At 33.5% G+C, this 20,960-nt stretch overlaps 1 protein-coding gene across 5 annotated transcripts in view; it reads left to right on the top strand.

The window, feature by feature from the left end:
- LOC143247100 (uncharacterized) overlaps positions 1-20,594 on the top strand; it is a 29,339-nt gene extending 8,745 nt beyond the window's left edge. For 3 of the 5 annotated variants that reach the window (XM_076494576.1, XM_076494575.1, XM_076494573.1), the window contains exons 2-7: positions 10,512-10,635; positions 14,140-14,242; positions 14,630-14,749; positions 15,337-15,511; positions 17,958-18,129; positions 18,516-20,594. In XM_076494576.1, coding sequence (XP_076350691.1) covers positions 14,661-14,749; positions 15,337-15,511; positions 17,958-18,129; positions 18,516-18,727 — 648 coding nt within the window. In that variant the 5' untranslated portion in view covers positions 10,512-10,635; positions 14,140-14,242; positions 14,630-14,660 and the 3' untranslated portion in view covers positions 18,728-20,594. The other 2 variants (XM_076494574.1, XM_076494572.1) reach the window with 2 other exon arrangements.
- The last annotated feature ends 366 nt before the right edge of the window (positions 20,595-20,960 follow it).

Below are 20,960 nucleotides of genomic sequence, written 5' to 3'. Positions count from 1 at the left end.
ACATTTTAAACTGGAACTGAAAATTCTGAAAGTTAATACTTTTATAAACCTAATTTGAAATATCAAGTCGAGAGAAGAGATATTATTGATACTTGGAACAAATACGATTTCTATATATATGCAAAAACGGCTCGTTTGGGTTGAGAAAATATTTTACATAGAAGGTCGAAACGTTGTTTGCTCTTCTATGTGAAATATTTTCTCAACCCAAACGAGCCGTTTTTGCATATATATTTTTCTCTACAAGTGGGTTTTCTCGACATCACTGAAATACGATTTCATTTTTATTAAAACGATGCATAATTAAAACGACTCAAAACCTGAATACAACAGGTTTGAATCCCCGTCAAACCAAACATGCTCGTCTTTTCAGCCGTGTGTACGTTATTATGTAACGGTCTATTCCACTATTTGTTGGTAAAAAAGTAACCCAAGAGTTAGCAGTAGGTGGTGATGACTACCTGCCTTCCATATAGACGTACATTGATAAATTAGGGACGGCTAGTACTGATAGCTCCCGAGTAACTTTGCGCGAAATTCATAAACCAAACAATAGTAACTTTTTTACTTTGAATGGAATAGTGACTTTTTGTTCTAAGTTCAATAGTAACTTTGAGTTGAAAGTGATTTTTTTTATTCTGAGTTTAATATTAACTTTTTGTTTTGAGTTGAATGATAACTCTTTGTTATAAAAAGTTTATAACACATGGGTGATCTCAACACAGAAGTGTTTCTGTCAGTTTGTATAATAGGGTTGAAACAAGAATTTCAATGGATTTGTATTAGAAAGAGAAGAAACAATTTATTACTCTTTTGAAGCTAGGGCCTACATAAAAACATCTGCGGTACGATTCTGCATATTAGATTTAACCAAATGTGTAATATCCACCTTTTATTTAAAATACTTCATAAAATTGTCTGTTTGGTTTAAAGCAAAGTGACATATGGCTATGTTTTGTACCCATCGCGGGAAATCGAACACCAGATTTTAGTGTCTCCTACCGAGAAACACTTCGTAAAATAATGTTAAGTAGGACAAGTTTAATTTTAAGATGTCTATTCGATAGAAACGAAAACATTGACATAGAGTTAATCTTAATTAATCTTACCAATTACAAATATTATTTCGTGGAGGATCAAATATTACTATTTTCTGCCTCTTGTGATGTTCGTGAACACAGCTTATTATATTATTTTTATTATAATAACAGCAGATATATAGAAGAAAACACTTGTCCATTTGAAAGATAAACAATTATAAATGTAGAATATCTTGTAATTCTTACGTGACATAACAACGTCTTTGAAATATTTAATTTCAAAAGTTTAATCGAGTATTTCCATCAAGAATTTGAAATTGGATTTAAAAAAATAATCAGTTGAAGTATCTGACTTTAAAGAAGATTAGCGGTTAGCTGCTGCAGTTCAAAAGGTTCAATGTTTGAGCTGTGAAATGTTAGTGAACAGTCTACACACTTTTAGTTATAGTGATACCACACCTGTGAGAGTCAATCCTACGGTTTGATCAAGAGCAGCCGCGTAGGTAGAAGAAGATGATGGTCAGCAAGGAATGACCTGAATCTTAGACCTAGTCCTTTATTTTACTTATCTTATAAGATGTCATTCTGGTTGAAAATACCACATACTTAAAGAAACCAATTACGGATTTTACGGCTTTCGTTAAACCTAAAGAGGCACAACATTTTCGGCTATAGAGTTAACTGTTATTATGAGCTGCAACTGCAGTATTTATCTATTTACATATTAAAAACTGTGGATAGTTAACTATTCCATTTATACTTATAAATTATTTTCCAAATGAATAGATTATCACGAGTCATCCAGTTTTTTCAACTTCACTCTTTTCCAAATCAAAACGGATATAAATCTGAAATTCTATAATCTTCTGACCTGGTAGTTTAAGTTTGTTTGTTTTTTAATTAAGCACAGAGCTATCTGTGCTCTGCCCACAACGGGTATCGAAATTCGGTTTCTAGCGGTGCGAGTCTGAAAACATACCACTGTGCCATTAGCGAGCGCCTGGTAGATTTAATTGCTAAAACACGCCCTACTAGAAATTGCTGGGCCTAGTGGTTAACGTGCCGGACATTGAATCTAAGTGTGCATGATTCGCGTCCAATTTTTGCAAAATCACGCCTCGCATTTTAGGGCCGTTGATGTGTTATAAGAGTGATGGCCCAATCTCACTGTTCGATTAGAGAAAACGAAGACCAGCTGCTTTTCCTCTAGTCTATCAGTTTACAATTAGTGACAGCTAGAGCACTAAGGTTTGAATCCAGAGTAGCTAAGAAAGAATTACTTTTCTGTACATTTTGGAAATAGAGTTATATCAAATTTTGAAATTAAACCAAAATTTTATCAACAATAACTCATAATATTTTACAAAGAAATACTTCACAGATAGAATGGTGAATGAAAAACAAAAGCTCTTTGTTAGTTGTGATGTAATAAGTAACGTCTTTGAAATACAATTCAAAATAAAAAAAACGTAAGCACGATAATAAAAAGAGAGAGACAGAAAAGTTTTTATTTTTGCTAAGACTGTTTCACCAAGAGAAATGAAAATAATGAAAAAAAGAGTCATTTATTAGATAGAAACTTTTTCAGCATATTATAAAGTGTATTTGAATTTAAAAACCCAGAATTATGAAGGCCCAGCATGGCCAGGTGGTTAAGGTACTTAACTCGTAATCTGAGGGTCGCGGGTTCAAATCCCCGCACACCAAACATGCTCGCCCTTTCAGCCGTGGAGGCGTTATATGTAACGGTCAATCCCACTATTCATTGGTAAAAGAGTAACCCAAGAGTTGACAGTAGATGGTGAAGACTAGCTACCTTCCCTCTAGTGTTACACTGCTAACTTAGGGACGGCTAGCGCAGACAGCCCTCGTGTAACTTTGCACGAAGTTAAAAGAAACGAAAAACAGACAAAGAATTATGAAACTTTAACTTGGCGCACGACAACCTCGACTGGCCTAAGGAAACTCTTGTTTTCAGCTTCCCTGTTTGTTACGTGGTTTCTCGTATATTTCAGCTTCTCAATTTCAGATTAGTTCTAACACCGTTGCAAGTTTTTCTTGACCTCGTTGCTTCTGTAGACCAAGTGAATTGAAAAGCTTGACCGTAGGCAGACAGTTGGGTTTCTCCTGTTTAATTCCCTGAAGGTTAGACTTGGATTGCAAGCCGACGGAAGGTGGGAGTGATTTTAAGAGTTTATTGGTCACTTTTTTCAAGCTAATCATTGATGTATCTCAACAGGTCAGTGACTCTGAGGTTGGTATTTTAAAAGTATTTCTGGAATTTGGGTATGTCGCGTGCGTTCACCTTAAATTTAAAACAGCATATTACATATATATAAATATATATATATATACTCTGTAAACGAGTGATTGAAAGTAGATGATCCCGGGAAGTCATTTGTAAGTTTATTGACTTACAAATATCCGAAGTTCGGTTCCCTCTGATCCATACATTTATCTATCCACCCATTCATTCTTCTATCTGTCTAGGTGCTAATGTTTCCAGTATTGTTTACGTGTAACAACAAGTATATCCTAGAAAATCTCATTCGTAAACTAACTTGTTGATTGATTACAGTTATTTGTATGCAAAACTTAATTAAGAATATTGTGCATTTTATTCTTTTCAGTTGAAATAAGTATGTTTCTACAACAACAATCAATTAACTCAAATACTAAGTTTTTATACTTGGAGAAACGAAGTCTTGTTGGCGTTTCGATTTATTGTATTGATTGGTTTTTACAACTAAAATCTATTTGGTGCAGGTTAATGTAGAACTGTGGATTCATAGCTGGTGAATCGAGTTCAGATTTGTCCAATGGAACAAAAACTTCCTGCACTCTAAGGCGTGGGTACATTATAGGAGTGACAGTTAATTCCTTACAATGGATGGTTGATTTAGAGCAGTGGTTCTTAACCTTGTTGGAGGTAATGAACCCTGGAAGTTTCGTACTTGCATTCACTGAACCCTTTGTAATTGGAAAAATAAAATATGATTTTTTTCAAATTCAAAACATAAGTAGATATTTTATTAGTGCACAAAATGGACCATGCATCAGTTGCACACAATATCACTGTGTTCAAAGAACAAAACCAACAAAACATGAATTTCACTAAAAAACAAAAGCATAACTCAATGAATATTTACTGCAAATCAATGTGACTTTTGCTGTTGCCTTTCAGAGACAAGTTCAGAAATGTACGGCTTTATCTTGGCATGTGCCACTCTCATATCATTTTCGCAACAAAGTCTGTTCCTTTGCTTCGTTTTTACATCTACCATCCTCGAAAAGGATTGCTCGCAAAGATACGTTGTAACAAACGGTATAAGTATCTCAAGGGCTTTCTTAGCAATAAGAGTGTAGGCTACGATTTGGTGTCACCAAAACGTTGAGAGCGTTGTTGTTCTGAAAAGTTGCTGTTGAAACTGGCTCTGCTGAAGTTCAGTGATTTCGTCGAGGTATTCATCATTGACATCTTCTGTCGCAACACTAAAGGTGAACGGCTGTCTCACCCATGCTGGATATGACTCTCTGTTGGGGAAGTATCCGTCGAGAGACTTTGCAAGCTCATCTAAGTGCATGGCAATTGCTTGCTTCAGTTTCTCGGGTACAGAAATGTCTTCGATTTCAGACACATCTTCGATCTTACTTACACAGTCGTCCAGCAGGGGAAAGTTTGTGAAGTTACCATTCTCTGTTCGTCGTTTCCATATCGGTAGCATTTTTTGAAAAGCCTTCAGGTTTTCTTCCGCTTCGATGATGTTGACTCCACCGCCCTGCATCTATTGATTGAGATCATTGAAGATATCGGCCATGTACGCCAAAATGAAAATGAACACAGATTTTTCGAAGCAATCTGCATCACAATGTTGGTGTTCTCACAAAAACAGGGCTAATTCCACACGCATGGCAAAAACACGATTCAGCAACTTTCCCCGGGATAACCATCGAACGTTAGAATGGTACAGAAGTACCTCGAATTCAGAGTCCATTTCATTACACAGCTATTTATGAAGATGCGGTGCTTCAGGGCACTATTTCGCACAAAGTTCACACATTCCACTTCAATTTTTAATACTTCTGCCAGTTTTAAAGACAAGGTTTTTGTTACTAACGCATGCCTGTGCAGAACACAGTGCATTACAATGATGTGTGGTGCATTGGCTTTAACCAGCGCACCAAAACCAGAGTTTTATCCCAGCATGACTGGAGCTCCGTCCGAACAAACTGCAGAAACCATATCCCACGAAAGATCGTTGTCTCTGAAGTCATCCACAAGTTTCTTCACGTCGACTGCCTTAGTTGTTGTTGTAAGAGGCTTAAAAAATAAAAAAAATCTTCTTTTATCTCGTCGTTCTTTACATAGCGCACGAATACAACAAGCTGGCTTAGATTGGAAATGTCGGTGGCCTCGTTGAGTTGAAGGCTAAATTTTGCTGGGCTTGAAATCAGATTTGCAACTACTTGAGCCAAGATGTTATCGCTCATGTCATCTATTCTGCTGCTGATGGTGTCATTTGAAAGAGGAATTTGGGATAACTTATTTTCAGCAGCTTTTCCCAACATGATATTCGCCATCTTCAACACTTCACCAATGGTACCTGGTTTGCCCTGCTTTGCGATCAAGTACGCAACTTCGTACGATGCTGTGAGGATCGGTTTGTCGATGGGTACAAAGCCGAGAACAGGCAAAGTAGCCTTTTCATCAAACCTGGCTCTCTTTACCTTGAATTCAGCAAGCGTTGTGTTTTTGTAGTTCCCATCTCCATCCAGTTTTAGGGAGTGTTCTCTTAGTTTTTCCGGTGCTAGACTAGAATTGCTCAACTTGGCATTGCAAATCATGCATTGAGGACGCTGACTCCCATCATGTTACGTTATACACGTGAATCCATATTGTACGTATTCGTCCGACCACTTTTTGTTTTTGCTCGACATAGTTAGTATGAAGGGATTGAAAGATTAGGAAAAAATCGCAAATGACGCACGATTACTACAGTCACATGTCGACTGCTAAGCGCACGAAGTTCATAGCAACACAGATATTGAGGACAAGTGATGTGACGTGATCAGCCGCAGCCAATGATGGCCAAGTGGAGCATGACGTCACGAATCATACGAGTGGGATGAACGGAACGATTGAACCCAGGTTAAGAACCACTGATTTAGAGGGTGCTACTGCTGACTGGCTGCATTCCATTGCCTCTGTTCGGTGGTTCACAATTAGGGAGTGTACTAAACAGCCTTAGTAATTTTTCTATAACATTAAAAATAAAAATTAAAATAGAAATACAAAAATCTTTTGTTAACAAGCATTTTTGTTATTTGGCGAACCGTTTTTTTTGTTTGTTTTTTCAGAAAAATATATAAAAGTGAAAAAAAGTATTACAATAAACTTTAAAAACACGGTAAAACAAAAAAAAATATTTAATTACGTACGTTTTGGTAATGTTTCATATTCGATCACCAGCGTTAAAACCTCAAATATTTAGTTCATAATATTCCAACTACAAAAGACATTATTAGTTATTAAGTTAGTAATTTTTCATACGATCGAAATTTTAGAAAGAACGTATTTAAACGGTAAGAGTTATCGTAAGTACAATAATGTACGGCCTACGAGCGCATAGGAAAGCGTAAAATGTCTGACCTTAAACATGTTTTTAATTCTAAATGTCGACGAAAATACTAAACGTAACTTAATTTGTAAGTAATATGTCTTGATTAATTTTGAATTTTGAAATTGAGTTTAAAACTTTGTTTACACATAGACGTTGTGAATTTAGGTGTAAACTTTACGTGTGAGATGAAAAACAATAACTTTACTTTTCTGGACCTCCAAGTGGACAAAATAAACAATATATTTGTTACATCTGTTTATCATAATAAAATATTAACTATCTTATCGACTCATTTCGACAGTTTCATAACATACTTCTTTAAACACAACCTTGTCCTAAATATTCTAAACAGATCGTATAATATATGTTCTGACTACTTCTGTTTCCATTAGAAATTTCAAAAATCTATAACATATTACAAAGTAATGGTTATCCCCTTAATTTTCTACATTTAATCACACGAAGTTTTTGAACAAATAAAATGGAACCTACCAAGAAGCTACACATTGTTTTAAAATATCCACTACTTTCATGGGCGAAAGAATTTTAAACCCAAATCCCAAATTCAAAACTACTCCAGACACACATGTTTAGTACTTACGACAACATTAAGAATTGAAAACATGTTTAAAAACCACGTACGTAACGCATTCCAAAGCGCTCGTGGGTCGTATGTAAATCTACTTGTGGTAGCTATAAAAGCTGAAAACAAAATTATTGTTATTATTCTTTTTATTTTACTGTTTTCTTTTATATATAAATATATATATATATATTTGGTCTCACAGGTTCTAAATTTTAAGTTATCCAAACAATCATCATCATGGCCGGGGCGGAGAGAAACGCCATCAGTTACATCTGATCATGAGCATTAGCTTGAGGTCAGATAATTTTAAACCGAAACTATTGCCACGTTTTCTGATCTGTTCTGTAAAAGCTACCTATACAGGTAACATTACACGTCACCTATAAATACGTGCAAGCTAGCATACGGGATTTTCAGCTAGAAGCGAGTATAAGCTAACTAATCCACCAAAATTTTATATTTGCTCCCATAGTGACGAAAGCAACTACCCATCCTTCTAAAAAACTTTAAAATTCTAGAGTATATTACGAAATTTTTATTAAAGAAATCCTCACCATTATCAGTAATTACCCAACACTAAATAATAACATGGACTCACTTCTGTTGTCATTAGTTGGTTAGATTTTTGAGTGTTGATTTAAATAATAAAACCTCTTAAACGTTAAAACTTGTGTACCTGAGAACGATTGCACAAATGATCGAAACGTCAAACCCGTTTTAAACAATAAGTTTCCCCACCTAAAAGCTGGAACTTGTAATAAAATAATACTTAATCAGTAAGAAAATTCAAAAGGAAGCTATTGCCTTCCCCCGCTAGTACTGCGGTAAATTTACGAATTTTTTGAATTTATAGTCAGAGGTTCGATTCCTCTAGGTGGACTTAGCAGATAGCCCGATGTGGGGTTTGCTATGAGAAAATTACACACATACACGAAGCTCTTGATTCCTTTTTTATTTTTACCATTTAAATTCATTCTTCCGATTGAATACCAAATCTATTCGCTCAATATATAATGTTTTTATACATAGAATATTTTGAACTAACTTTTCAAGGTTTAAGTGGTGATATAGAATTTCATACAATTCCGAAACGTCCGTAATCAAATATGTTTTTAAAATATTTAGATCTGTAATCAATCTCTTTAAACATTTTTTTTTTTTTTACGTTTCAGTTTGGTACAATATCCCCGATATCTACAGAGCTAGGTTTTGTAGATTATGATTTTGTTATCTACGATATCTTTAACAACTATGGGTAAGGTAAAAAAAAAAAAAAGAGTATAACATAATAAATTATGTTTGATAAAAGTAAATACTTACATTAAAGTCTTGCCAACGTAACGATTTTGTTACTGACAGTGATTCTGTTAGACTAACACGTTATATGACATTTAAGAAAGAAACTTGTTTTACTTTCAGTATTAAAAGAAGTAAAAATTAAGTTTAGAACTGTTCAGAATTATTAGTTTAAGTTTATTTTAGTTATTATTTCGAAAATTATTTGGTTAAGTAAACTAGTTCGATTTTTAATTTCTACTCTGAATTTTGTTCCGAAATAAAATTGAATTCGAATTTTAACGAAGTAAAATAAAACTAAGATCGAAAGGCACAGGACACGGGGTTTGAGATTAATCTTTAGAGGAAATTTTCTGATTTGTGTTTTTAGAAGGTCTATAATCGTTAGCCTAGTTTAGATGATTTAATTGCATGGATATCGAATATAATAACAAAATAATAACACCTTATCGAGGATTATTAGGCTTAACAAACAAACAAACCTTTAGCACGTGGTATAGCTTGATTTAGCAAATGCGTATACAAAATTTCTGTAATTATTAACCCTAATATTAGTGAAACTGCTTGTAAAAAGTGTATTGCAATAAATATAAACTCCATTTTTTATTAATAAAACAAGCACTTTGAAGGAATTAATTAAATGTGTACATGTATATTTACGTATTAAGCCTAGATTGCAGTAACTCCAGGTTAGACCATTGTTGCAGGAAAGTAGTAAGATGTTTGTTTTTTGGAATTTCGCACAAAGCTACTCGAGGGGTATCTGTGCTAGCCGTCCCTAATTTAGCAGTGTAAGACTAGAGGGAAGGGAGTCCTTTAGTCATCACCACCCACCGCCAACTCTTGAGCTACTCTTTTACCAACGAATAGTGGGATTGACCGTCACATTATAACGCCCCCCACGGCTGGGAGGGCGAGCATGTTTGGCGCGACTCTGGCGCGAACCCGCGACCCTCAGATTACGAAGCGCACGCCTTAACGCGTTAAGCCATGCCAGGCCCAAGTACTAAGATAAGGTTAATAAAGTCTTTTGGTTTTACTTGATCGTTATGAATAAGATTAGGCTAGTATTATATCAGTGTTTTGGTTGTTATTTAATTGTCATTAATAAAATGAGGTCAATAATATTTGTGTTGGATGTTTATTTCACCGTTATTAACAGGATCAAACTAATAATGTTTCTGTTTATTGTTTTTTGACAATTATTAACTATTATGGTAATAATAACTGTGCTGGTTGCTATTTGTCCGAATTATTAACAAGATCGGGCTAATGATGTTCGTGTTGTTTATTAAGTAATCTTTACTAACAAGATTAGGTTGATAAAGTCCGTTTTATCTGTTAATTGATTGTTATTCACGAAATTTAGCTAATAATGACTGTGTTTGGTTGTTACTTGTCCGTTATTAATAAGATTAGACTAATCTCTGTATCATTTATTATTTGACAGTTATTAACGACAGTAAGTTAATGTTTGTTTTGTTGTTGTTGACCGTTTTAAAGAAGATTAAGCTAATAATATCCATGTTGGTTGTTATTTGATCGTTATTAACAAGGGGAAGCTAATAATGTCCGTGTTGGTTTTTATTTGTTGGTCGTTAACAAGATTAGGCTTATAATGTTCGTATTGATTGTTTTTAACTCATTAACAATATTAAGTTAATAATGATTGTTTTTGTTGTTAATTAAATGCTATTAATATCATTAGGCTAATAATGTTTGTGTTGGTTGTTAATTAACTTGTTCACAATATTTAGCTAACAGAGTTTGTGTTGGTTGTTATTTGACCGTTATTAATACTAAGATTAAGCTAGTAATGTCTGTTTTATTTATACTGTTTTTGGAGTCAATTATTTACCGTCAGTTATTATTTTATTACTTTTAGTTTTACTTGTATGTATATCACATATATAGGCGTGCATGTACATATATAAATATATATTCATGTAATATACTTTCTTTTTGCAGCAGCAGCTTTTCCTTTAGACCAGCGACAGACGTGTCTTTCCTCAAAGTGTGAAAACGAGAACTCTATACACACCCTCGATAATCTTGCAATACAGAAATAATTATTCGCTAATCCTGGAATATGGTAAGGCCCTAGTTTGTGATTGATTGTTTCGTAAAAATTAATAAGTGTAATATCCAAAATGCCTTCTGCAATCAAACACACTTCATAATATTTGTTGGATAATAACAATACCCTTAGGTATATGCGATATAAAAACTTATTTGGTCTAAAACACTTAGAAATAAACTACAATCTGATGAATATCTAAGGTTATGCTTTCTATATGTTAGATGTTGTGTATATATAACTTGAAAAACTGGTTTAGTCTAACAAATTATTTTCTAGTTAATAATGATAGCTGTTAAAACTTTGATAAGAGCTTCTAAACATGATATACATTCTCATCAATGAACTGTGCAACAAGTGTCTTAATTGTTGAAACTAAAAGTTATTGACCAATCCTGATCTAAACTACTTTTAATCCCTAAAATGTTGACCAATCCCGACACAGGAGTTGTGTTAATTGTTCACTGAAGTTGCGCTGGTGTTTGTATATAAAGTAGGATAGTAACAGCTAATAAACTGACTAAAATTAGGGGTATACTTTGGTTGCTACTATTTTAAGAGAATAAATGGTGTGTAGAGCCGTAAGAAGAGTTTTAAATAAAATTATAGCTCGTGAAACTAGGCGTACCGTTAGAGAAACCCTCTTCAATAAAGAACCACAGGAAACAGTATATAAAAATAGTGGCCCAATGATAAAATACATTGACAATGGTCAGCAGGGTCCTGTAATACTTTTAATTCCAGGCATCAATACGCCGGCGCATTATTACAACAATCTTTCCGCAAAGTTCGCCACTAGAGGCGTTCGTGTACTCATTCCAAACCTACCAGGTATGATTACTAAAATTTTGTGATTTTGCGTTGTAGTTGAAGGAAATTATTGACTGCATTTCTTTAAACAGCTTGAACTTATCTGTGCTGCAAAAATGTCCTTATAACTCTGGTAAATGCTTCATTTGTTCTTCTCAAAATATCCTTTTATTACCATTTAATTGCGCAATTTAAACGGTTTTGTCTGAATTAACGAACTAATTTTTTTCTATTATTTTCCATGAAAAACTGTCTTTAAAGTGAAATCTTGATGAAACACATTATTTTTTTTTCAGTTTTCAAGTCGCATAACAAAAACTGCTTTTCTGCATTACGTCACAGCATGCGTATAAATCACACCTTTCAAATATGTCTATATAAATATAAAAGTATTGGTTTTTGTGTATTTATGTAGGATATGGATGGGTCATCGCCAAAACTGAGATGGAGGTTCGTTATATCCATGCGGGGGTACATACAAATTTTCAATTTCACATTTTATATTTTGGAAATTTTATGGACGTTTTTGCTCCCCCCCCCCAAATTACCTATAAGGGAAGAAAATTTTCGTGCCCTATGATATTATTATATTAATCATAAATTTACATAACATTCGTTCTTTTTAACGTCCTAAAGGCTGAAAGGGCGAGCATGTTGAGTGATGGGGATTCGAGTCGAATGCCCTAACCACCAGGCCATACCGTGAAGGATAATGTTCAGGTTAAATTTACCAAGTAGTAAAATGTAGCTCCCGAAACACGGAAACCAAAAGTGTAAAAATTGTAAAAATTTAGTCCTAAGTATAACAACAGTTATGATACAGAAGTAGCATATTTTGAATGTGATATCATTAATAACAACGTCACGTCCTCTCACTATTTATTAACTCTGTTTTATTAGATATTTTTCTTAATTATTTCTGTACACACATACAATGGTTGTTTAGAAATCATGCTGAAAGTATATAGGAAAGCTGTCTGCTGTATTTAAATGCGCTTATTTTACGAACACACAAGACGAAGTGTTTTTCATTCAGTCATTGGTTATAGTAAAATGTGTAAAGTAGTCACTAAAAATTCGAACTACTGGTTTTATAATGTACGTAGGCTCGTTATCCTGATATTACATCTTACCGCAGTGGATGACTGTCTCGTGGTATCTGTCCATGAACGTCTTGACCGATTAGGCCCGGCGTTCTTACTAGCTATATTTCCTTTAGCCTATTAGTTCAAAGCTGGGGATGGCAAAGCGCAACAAATAAACAAGTTTTTCTTCCTCGTACGATCTAGTCCATCTGACTAAAACTTCCTGACTTCCTTTGTTAATGTGGAATACCAACCTTTCTGTGTTTGTTGTACTATCTGTAAAATTCGTAAACGGATGCTGCTAGAAACTTAAGTAGACACGTGACTTCTAACAAGTTGACAGTATCTACAAGTATAAGGTCAAAGGGTGAATGGTTCTTGGTATCTAGTGGTTTCAGGTCTACGTGACCACATCCACGCTGTCTGAATTCTTTTTGCTGTAGTGTACTGATTATTGAACAATAAACCCTTCGTGTTTGATATTATTGTTTTTAAATATTTCAAAACATTAAAAATTATTCAACTGAACACAAACCTTTTTTCTGGAAACTTTTGTCTATAATTTGGGTAAATGTTGTAAGATAGAGAAAGGATTAGATAACTACAACTTTTTAATCTATTTAATTTTATTCTTTAAAATCTTGGTGTTGATTCTAGTATGAATTCTGCTATATTTACGAGACTAAGTACAACAACTATCGCATCTAAAGGTGAAGATGAAAATAAATATTCATTTTTTGAGATTTAAAGCATGATTATTTACTCAGAGGTATTCATGTTTTATTTCAGTTTTTAGAAGAGAGGTATGAACATTTTTCACTGCATTTTAGTTCTCATTTACCAACCTATATGTTAAACGGTTGCATTTTGTTAGATGTAATTATACATTTAGTTTTACAGAACTTTTTTACGATTTTAATTATTTGATTCTCCAGTAAAGTAGATAACTCTGTAATATTTCCCAGTTTGTTTGGTTATAAATTTCGTCAAGATTGGCTTGCTGGACTATGAATCTCATTGTTCTTGGTTTACTTCTGTTATTTTGTGTGTTTTCTTATAGCAAAGCCACATCGGGCTATCTGCGGAGCCCACCGAGGGGAATCGAACGCTTGATTTTAGCGTTTCAAATCCGTAGACATACGGCTATACTAGCGGGGTCGCTTCTGTTATCTTGACGCACTCTGTTCTTTGGAACCATGCGTGAGTTATAAGTGTGAGGGTCGAATTACATTATGTAGTTAGAGCAACCCAAGAATTGTTGTAAGATGCTGTTGACTAACTGTTTTCACTTTAGTCTGTTAGTTCAAAATTAGGAACGTCTAGCGCTAATAGGCTGTGTCACTTTTGGTGAATTAAAAAAAGAAAAATAATTTTATGATCGTATAGTAGGGTTTGATTTCGAAGAACGGAGCGCATGATTATAGCAATGGGACACGTCGCGTGAATCATTGAATTCGCAGTCAAGAACGCTAACCACAGTGACTTATCACAGGATATGCATTCCAGAAGCCGATCGCCATGTCTATTCAGAACCTGAACAATAATGATGCACACAGTAATTATATCGGAAAAATACCTTTATAATTATTAGAAACAAATTAATAACGTTTTATTTTTCTTGCAGATTTCGGAATAAGTAATGTAGGTTCATCAGACACTTTTCGACATAGTCCAGAAGAGATCGCTAGTGTTTTACGAGATTTTCTAAAATTCATCAACGTTCCCAGGTTATTTGATCTGTTGTGTTATCATTACTACTTAAGTTTCCAAAGAAACACAGTGATTAATTTTCCGTTGAACAGTAAATTATAGGTCATAACTTAAACTATAGTGAATATAACTTTTCAATTTTTATTTCTTTATTTTAAAACTTGGGGCAACGTTAAGATAAGAAAACTTCAAGACATCGTGCAATGTTATTATGCTTATGAAACTTTACTTTGACTCTTAAAGTGATGTTACCTGTTTTTTATTTCTTCATACATTTAATTATAAATAATGTATCCAATACGAACATGTTACTATTCAAATTTGTTAGTTAATAAAAGAAGTATTTCGGTTAAGGTTGGTACCACAGGTAAGAAATAAATGTTTAACAATTGTTTTGATGTTAGAGTGGACGTACTGTTAGCTCACAGCGCGGGAATGTATCCAGCGCTCAAACTAGCGTCAGACAATACGAACGTTTTCCGCTCAGTGGCGCTGGTATGTCCTCCTGGGATGAAACCATGGCGGTGAGTGCGAATGGTCTTTATTGTATTATATTATCAGTATAATTCGTACAGTCTTTTTTTTTTAATTTCTGAGGCTTATTTTAACATACGTGATGTTATGATTTTATAAATAAACAATAGACAGTGTGAATAAAATAAAGGAACAGAGATGAAAAGTGATTTTTATAAGCATTTTAAACAAGTCACATGTAAAACTGAATATTAGCGAGCAGTAAACCTAAAACATAAATCACATTACACTAGTTATGATTGATTAAAGCCTGCATAAAGTAGAACAGACGATTTAAGATAATGTTTTTTCCTTAATTCAGAAAATTGTAAAAATGACCACAGTGCTCCAAAAGACGGCATATTTATTGAAGTTTTGCTCTTAAAGCTTCATCGGAGGATAAATGCTTTATAAAAATATTTATAATCAATTTTTGTAGTAAACTTCAACTATCACTTTTTTAAAATGTTAAATAATTTTCAAAATTCGAATCGTTAATTGGAAGTATTTGTACAAGTCGTTTAAACTCCGATGAAGCTGTACTAGCGAAAGACTAATAACACAACTGGTTCAAAGTCTGAATACCTTCCTTTTCCAGAACCGTCAGACCTTTCTGGTTATTTCGAGGAGGTTCGTACTGTTTCAGTAAGCCGCTTTTGAGTTCAGTCATGATGATATTTTTCCGTTGGATGCACGAGCGATTTGGAATGGATTGTAGTGATGACATGGTGAAGATTAACATCCACACCATTGGAAACATTGATTTCCAGAAGGTAGGTAACATTGTTACTGAACACCATCTTGTAGGCCAAATGTTTAACAAACCGTTACCTATAACAACGTGGCTGATTGGCGAAAAGAACTTTAAAACACTGCTGTTTTTTTTTAACAGGTGTGGCGTAGTGCTTTGTATAACAGGACTGTGAATGCGAGGATTTTGTTTCGAGTCCCTTTACATCGAAAACGTGTCTCCCACTTTGTAACTGTGCATGTACTATAAGGGTGGTGGTCGAATGCTGTTTCTAGATTAGATAAAAATTGCCTAAGAATTGGAGGTTTGTGCCTTCTCCCAGCTTATAAGTTCAAAATTAATGTCGTATATGAGCGAAAATTCTGATTTGATTTTACACTTAAATTGGTTAAGAGAACAAAATAGGTTTTGCCGTCTCAGGAACTGGGTCAAACTAATATTAAACATATTGTACGTTAGATATAAATCACATGTAGCGAAGATTGCGCTGATAAATATCACTAATAACATACGTATTTAACCATATTTACCAGTGTGACAAACAACTTAATTTAAGAACGCTACTGTTTCGTTCCAGATTTGATGGGGTCGTAGTGATGTTTGATAGTGCTCTGTGCGACATATAAATTCATTCCTACCCGCATTATTATTCAAAATATTTACAATATATTATATAAACTTTACAAAATATAATTAAAAAAAAAACAGCAACAAAACAAACAGAGTTTGAAATATAAACAGCCACTGAATTCTTAGCAAACAAGCTGAAGCCATACAAGTATTACTTCTGGTCTTTCGAGCACATTTTCAATAGGAACATATGGAACTGATTATCTTGTCTGGAACCAGCTATTAATTCGCCTTATTAATCAACTATCCTTCTCTGACTTAGTATCCCTGCGGGAATACACCGCCCACACTACCTACAGATGATTTTCGCAATAAAGAAAATGGTTGTTCTTTTAATTTTATTTCAGTTACGAGTGTCAGGGCTCGTTTTAGATGTGGCCCAGCATGGGTTAAGGCACTCGACTCGTAATCCGAGAATGGCGGGTTCGAATACTCCTCACACAAAACATGCTCTCCATTTCAGCCGTGAGGGCGTTATAATGTGACGGCCAATCCCACTATTCGTTGGTAAAATAGTAGCTCAAGACTTAGCGGTGGGTGATGATGACTAGCTGCCTTCCCTATAGTCTTACACTGCTAAATTAGGGACAGCTAGCGTAGATAGCTCTCATATAGCTTTGCGCGAAATTCAAAAACAAACAAACAATAGTTTTAGATTGTATGGCGCATACTCCTTAGTTTAAAGCTAGAGAAACGAGATTTGATCCTAATTCGTTTTATATATGGTTTAGATATTGGAATTACGGTTTGTTTTCACTTTAATAAAATTATTTGTTTATATTTTAAATTTTTTACTGCTGTAGAATCATCAACTAAAGTCAGATGTTGAAGATATTTGTCTTTATTGGAAACCGTCTCTCAGTGACACAGCGGTATGTTTGCGGACTTACGACGCTGGAATCCTGGTTTCGTTACCCATGATGGGCAGAGCACAGTTAGCCTATTATGTAGCTTTGTGCTTAACTTCAAAGAAGCAAACAAGTGTTGGAAAACAATAAGTTAATTAAAGTGACAATGGAAATTTAATAATATGAAAGTTTAGAGACACCCCACTTAATTTGTTTGTATAATTATTATTATTAGCCCACAACTGATAACAAAACTAACGTTTTCTGACTGTATCCCACTCCCCACAAAAAAACTGTTTTGATTTTATGCAAAATTTACAATTTCGAAAAACATGTTAAAGTTAGTAGGCTTTATTCCCTCGCAAATAAAGATTTTTAATCACATTTAATTTAAACCATATACAGATATTAGGTGTTACTTGATTGATACAAACAGCTCTCGGGATTTTCCGTTGTAAACAAAATAGAATCCAACAACAACCAGTATGATAGTTGAAACTGAAACATAGAAGTTAAAGCTGCTATTAGCAATATTATCACTGAATTAAAAGAAAAATACAAACAAAAACAAAATTTTATCTCCACTGAATGAAAGATACAATACTAAATTGCTATAATAAACAAAAGCCGTCAGTGACATTACACTGTAAAATATCTTGCTTAACACGCATAATTCACGAGAAGCACGTGATTAAATGGATAAAATTTGTTTTTTGATGTATGATCGCTTGCTCATCATTTAAAACCTAAAATACATTAGGTGTTTGGGTGATTCGTGACATTATGTCAAAATTAATTATACATTATTATTCTTAGCTGAAAATCACCTTTTAGTGAGGAAAACAAGTTCACAAATAAATAGATAACCAATTAGCTCATTAAATAATAATGAATAATTAATTTAGTAACAATATAAGATTTTTTTTATTTTTTTTTTTACTTTTTGGCATTTTAACACTTTATAAAATAAAATGGTTGATTTATCTGTAGGCCTCAGAGTGTGTTGACTGCATCGTTGCCAACAATACTCCTGTAATGCTCGCGTTTAGCACCAAAGACGGTTATATCGAAAACTCTGCCTTCTATAAAACTATTGGTCGATGGGGTTTGAAGAAAGAAGATTTGTGGTGTTATGATGACGACGGGAAACTTAAGGCTCAAGGTGAGATTTTTACATATCGTAGTTTATATGTCGGTGTATACTTCCGAGTTTTAAAATTTCATAACCCTGTGTAATAAGCAAGTAACTATATTCACCGTAAGCCTTATTTTATAAAGCAAAATAATTTCCTTTCTGCGTATTAGTGTATAGAAGACATTCTAAAACTAAGTATAAACGATCTTATAACACCAAATTTGGGTGTCCAACTAAAGAAAAATAAATTAGGTGGTATGAGATCGGTTTTATTTTTCTAGTATTAAATACAATTACCGCACAAAGAAAATATTTAGATGTCTTCGTTGTTTATGTTTTTCTAATGAGTACAGGAACTTGTATAATAATTTTGAAAAAAAAATCTCACATTCTTTCTTTTCTTTTCCGATTAGGAAAAAATCACTTATTTGTGGACTATCAGAAATATGCAGCTGGATTATGCTTCGCACGTGGTGGCCACAGTATCTTAATCAAGTACGAAGATATTCTTGTGGGATCTATAATGGATATGCTGCACCACGTGACGAACAGGAATGTTAATTTACATCTCAATACTCAGTCGTATCAGCACTTACTCGAACAACCCATTCAATTGTGGGCGTGAATTGCTGGTTGATGGAAACAACAGTGAAATAGTTGTACCAAATGACACGGATTTATAAGTAACCGATATGTGAAGAACAATCACTAAAGTAACAGAAATATTAATTGGCAGATAAAAAAATACAAATCGGCAAAAGTCACTTAAAACTTCCTTCAAGCGATCAAAATTATATTTACTATTTAAATTTCACTATCAAATAACACCACCTTAAAACCTATTTAAAAAAAAAAACGACAACAACTATGTGTAATATAAGAAGGTGACCTCCAAGTATAAAAATATTCAAAGACCTTATATCGGCTTACGAAAAAATGAAAATCATGAGAGAGTCTTGATTATTGTCACAGAGCCAGTGATATCAATTTTTAGGGATACTTGATTTTTGTGTATAAAATAGGATCTAATTTGTGCAATATGGTTTACATGCTTCAAGACACAAGTATAGCTTGAAACTAATCCAACTGTGCACATTAACGTCTCCCATAATGATACTTTGAAGTTTGAACGTGAAACAAAAAGTACTTCTCGTTTTCTATAAGATTCATCGTTTTCGTGTCAAACTTCATTTTAAACAGTTATTTTTTCTTCTAAATTCTAGATTCAACCAAACTAAAACTATTTTAGTTTCCCATTTCTCGAGTGAGCTTCCAAATACGCCTCTTTTTCCCTCAAAAAAAAAGTGTTTAACAAAAACTTAATGTTTATATCACAGTTTTGATTTCTGTTACTTCCTTCATTTGAAGTTAACATTTTTCACACAGTATTTTCAATCACTATTTATTTTAGCCTGTATTCTGTTATATATCTTTCTTTTTTTTTAATTTAAGGAAGGAGATAAAATTAGATTTGTTTTTAAAGAGTTGATTGTATGCCAGAATAATGTATATAGTTATTGTCATGAATGCCCTTCAGAGGGCACATTCAATTATGTGAAATTTATTTTATTTATTTATAAAGAATGTGAATAAAATCAATTCCCAAAGGGCATTAGATACCAATTGTATTGTAAATACCATAAATAGAAGGTTTATTCATTAAAATTGGCCAGTGAGCTTAAATACTATGTTTCAACATGTCTGAATTGTCTGCACCATGACCCTGTATGTGTTGAATGCATTTAAAATGTAAACGCGTTTTATTTAAAATAAATTTTTGTTACAACAAATGACTACGTGATTTAGATATGTCTGTTAACATTATTTGTTATAAAGGTTGTATGTGACAGAACTGTAAATATGGGAGATGTTTATTGATTAACTCGATTGGTTTTATAAATTGCATCATAAACGTTAGTTGACAGTTGCTGTGTTATTACGTAAGCTTAAAAAGGTAGAACAATCTACAGAACTGAAATACATTAATGTAAAAAAAACAAAACTTAATTGGTGTAACAGCACCATCACATCTACAGGTCACGCTAATAAGTTCTTGTTTCAAGTTCACCTAAAGTAATAATTCAATATCATCATAGTTTCTTTAATTTCGCTTAAAGCTATTTGAAGGTTATCTTTGTTAGTTGTCACTAATTTATCAGTGAAAGACTGGAGAGAAAGCAGCCAGTTACGCCATAAACTCTAGAACTCTCATTTTTGATAAGGAGTTGATTGACCGTCACATTATAGTGACCCTAAAGCTAAAAGGAGAAGCATATTTGATGATGCGAATTCTAACCTATGGTCCACGGATTTTGAGTCGAGCGCCCTAACCATCAGTTCATAGCAAGTCTCAGTTTTATGTGGCAAATAAAAGTATTTTTTTAGTTTTGACTTTCTAGTTAAAATATAACCAATTCATTAATATAAAAAAAATTAAAATGTTGTAATCAATTGTAGTCTTAAAAACCAATAAAGTCAATGTTTGCATTAAATATAACACTGACCGCATCTTACTATTATTGTTATAATTCTAAATAGTGATTAATAAAGATTTGTATTTATATTCAACTGTTTTAATATTTGGTTGTCGCTATTACAAAATAATTAAAGCCCACGAATAGCGTAGTTCAAGTGACTTTCTTTTAAAAAAAATTTCAAGGAGAGTCCCCTTCATGGCTCAATGATAAGTCTGAAGGCTTATAATGCTAAAACCTGGATTTTGAAACCTATGTTGGGAATAGTACAGGCAGCTAATTAGGTAGCTTTGAGATTAACAGTAAACACTAGGAACATTTTGGCAAAAACTGTTTGTTTTAAAGTAAAGCCATACGGAGATATCTGCTGTGTTCACCTCGAGG

Source organism: Tachypleus tridentatus, chromosome 3 (assembly GCF_004210375.1).
Source record: "Tachypleus tridentatus isolate NWPU-2018 chromosome 3, ASM421037v1, whole genome shotgun sequence".
NCBI classification, from domain to species: domain Eukaryota; kingdom Metazoa; phylum Arthropoda; class Merostomata; order Xiphosura; family Limulidae; genus Tachypleus; species Tachypleus tridentatus.
Note: the sequence above shows the minus strand (reverse complement) of the source record. Positions and strands in the feature narration are given on the sequence as shown.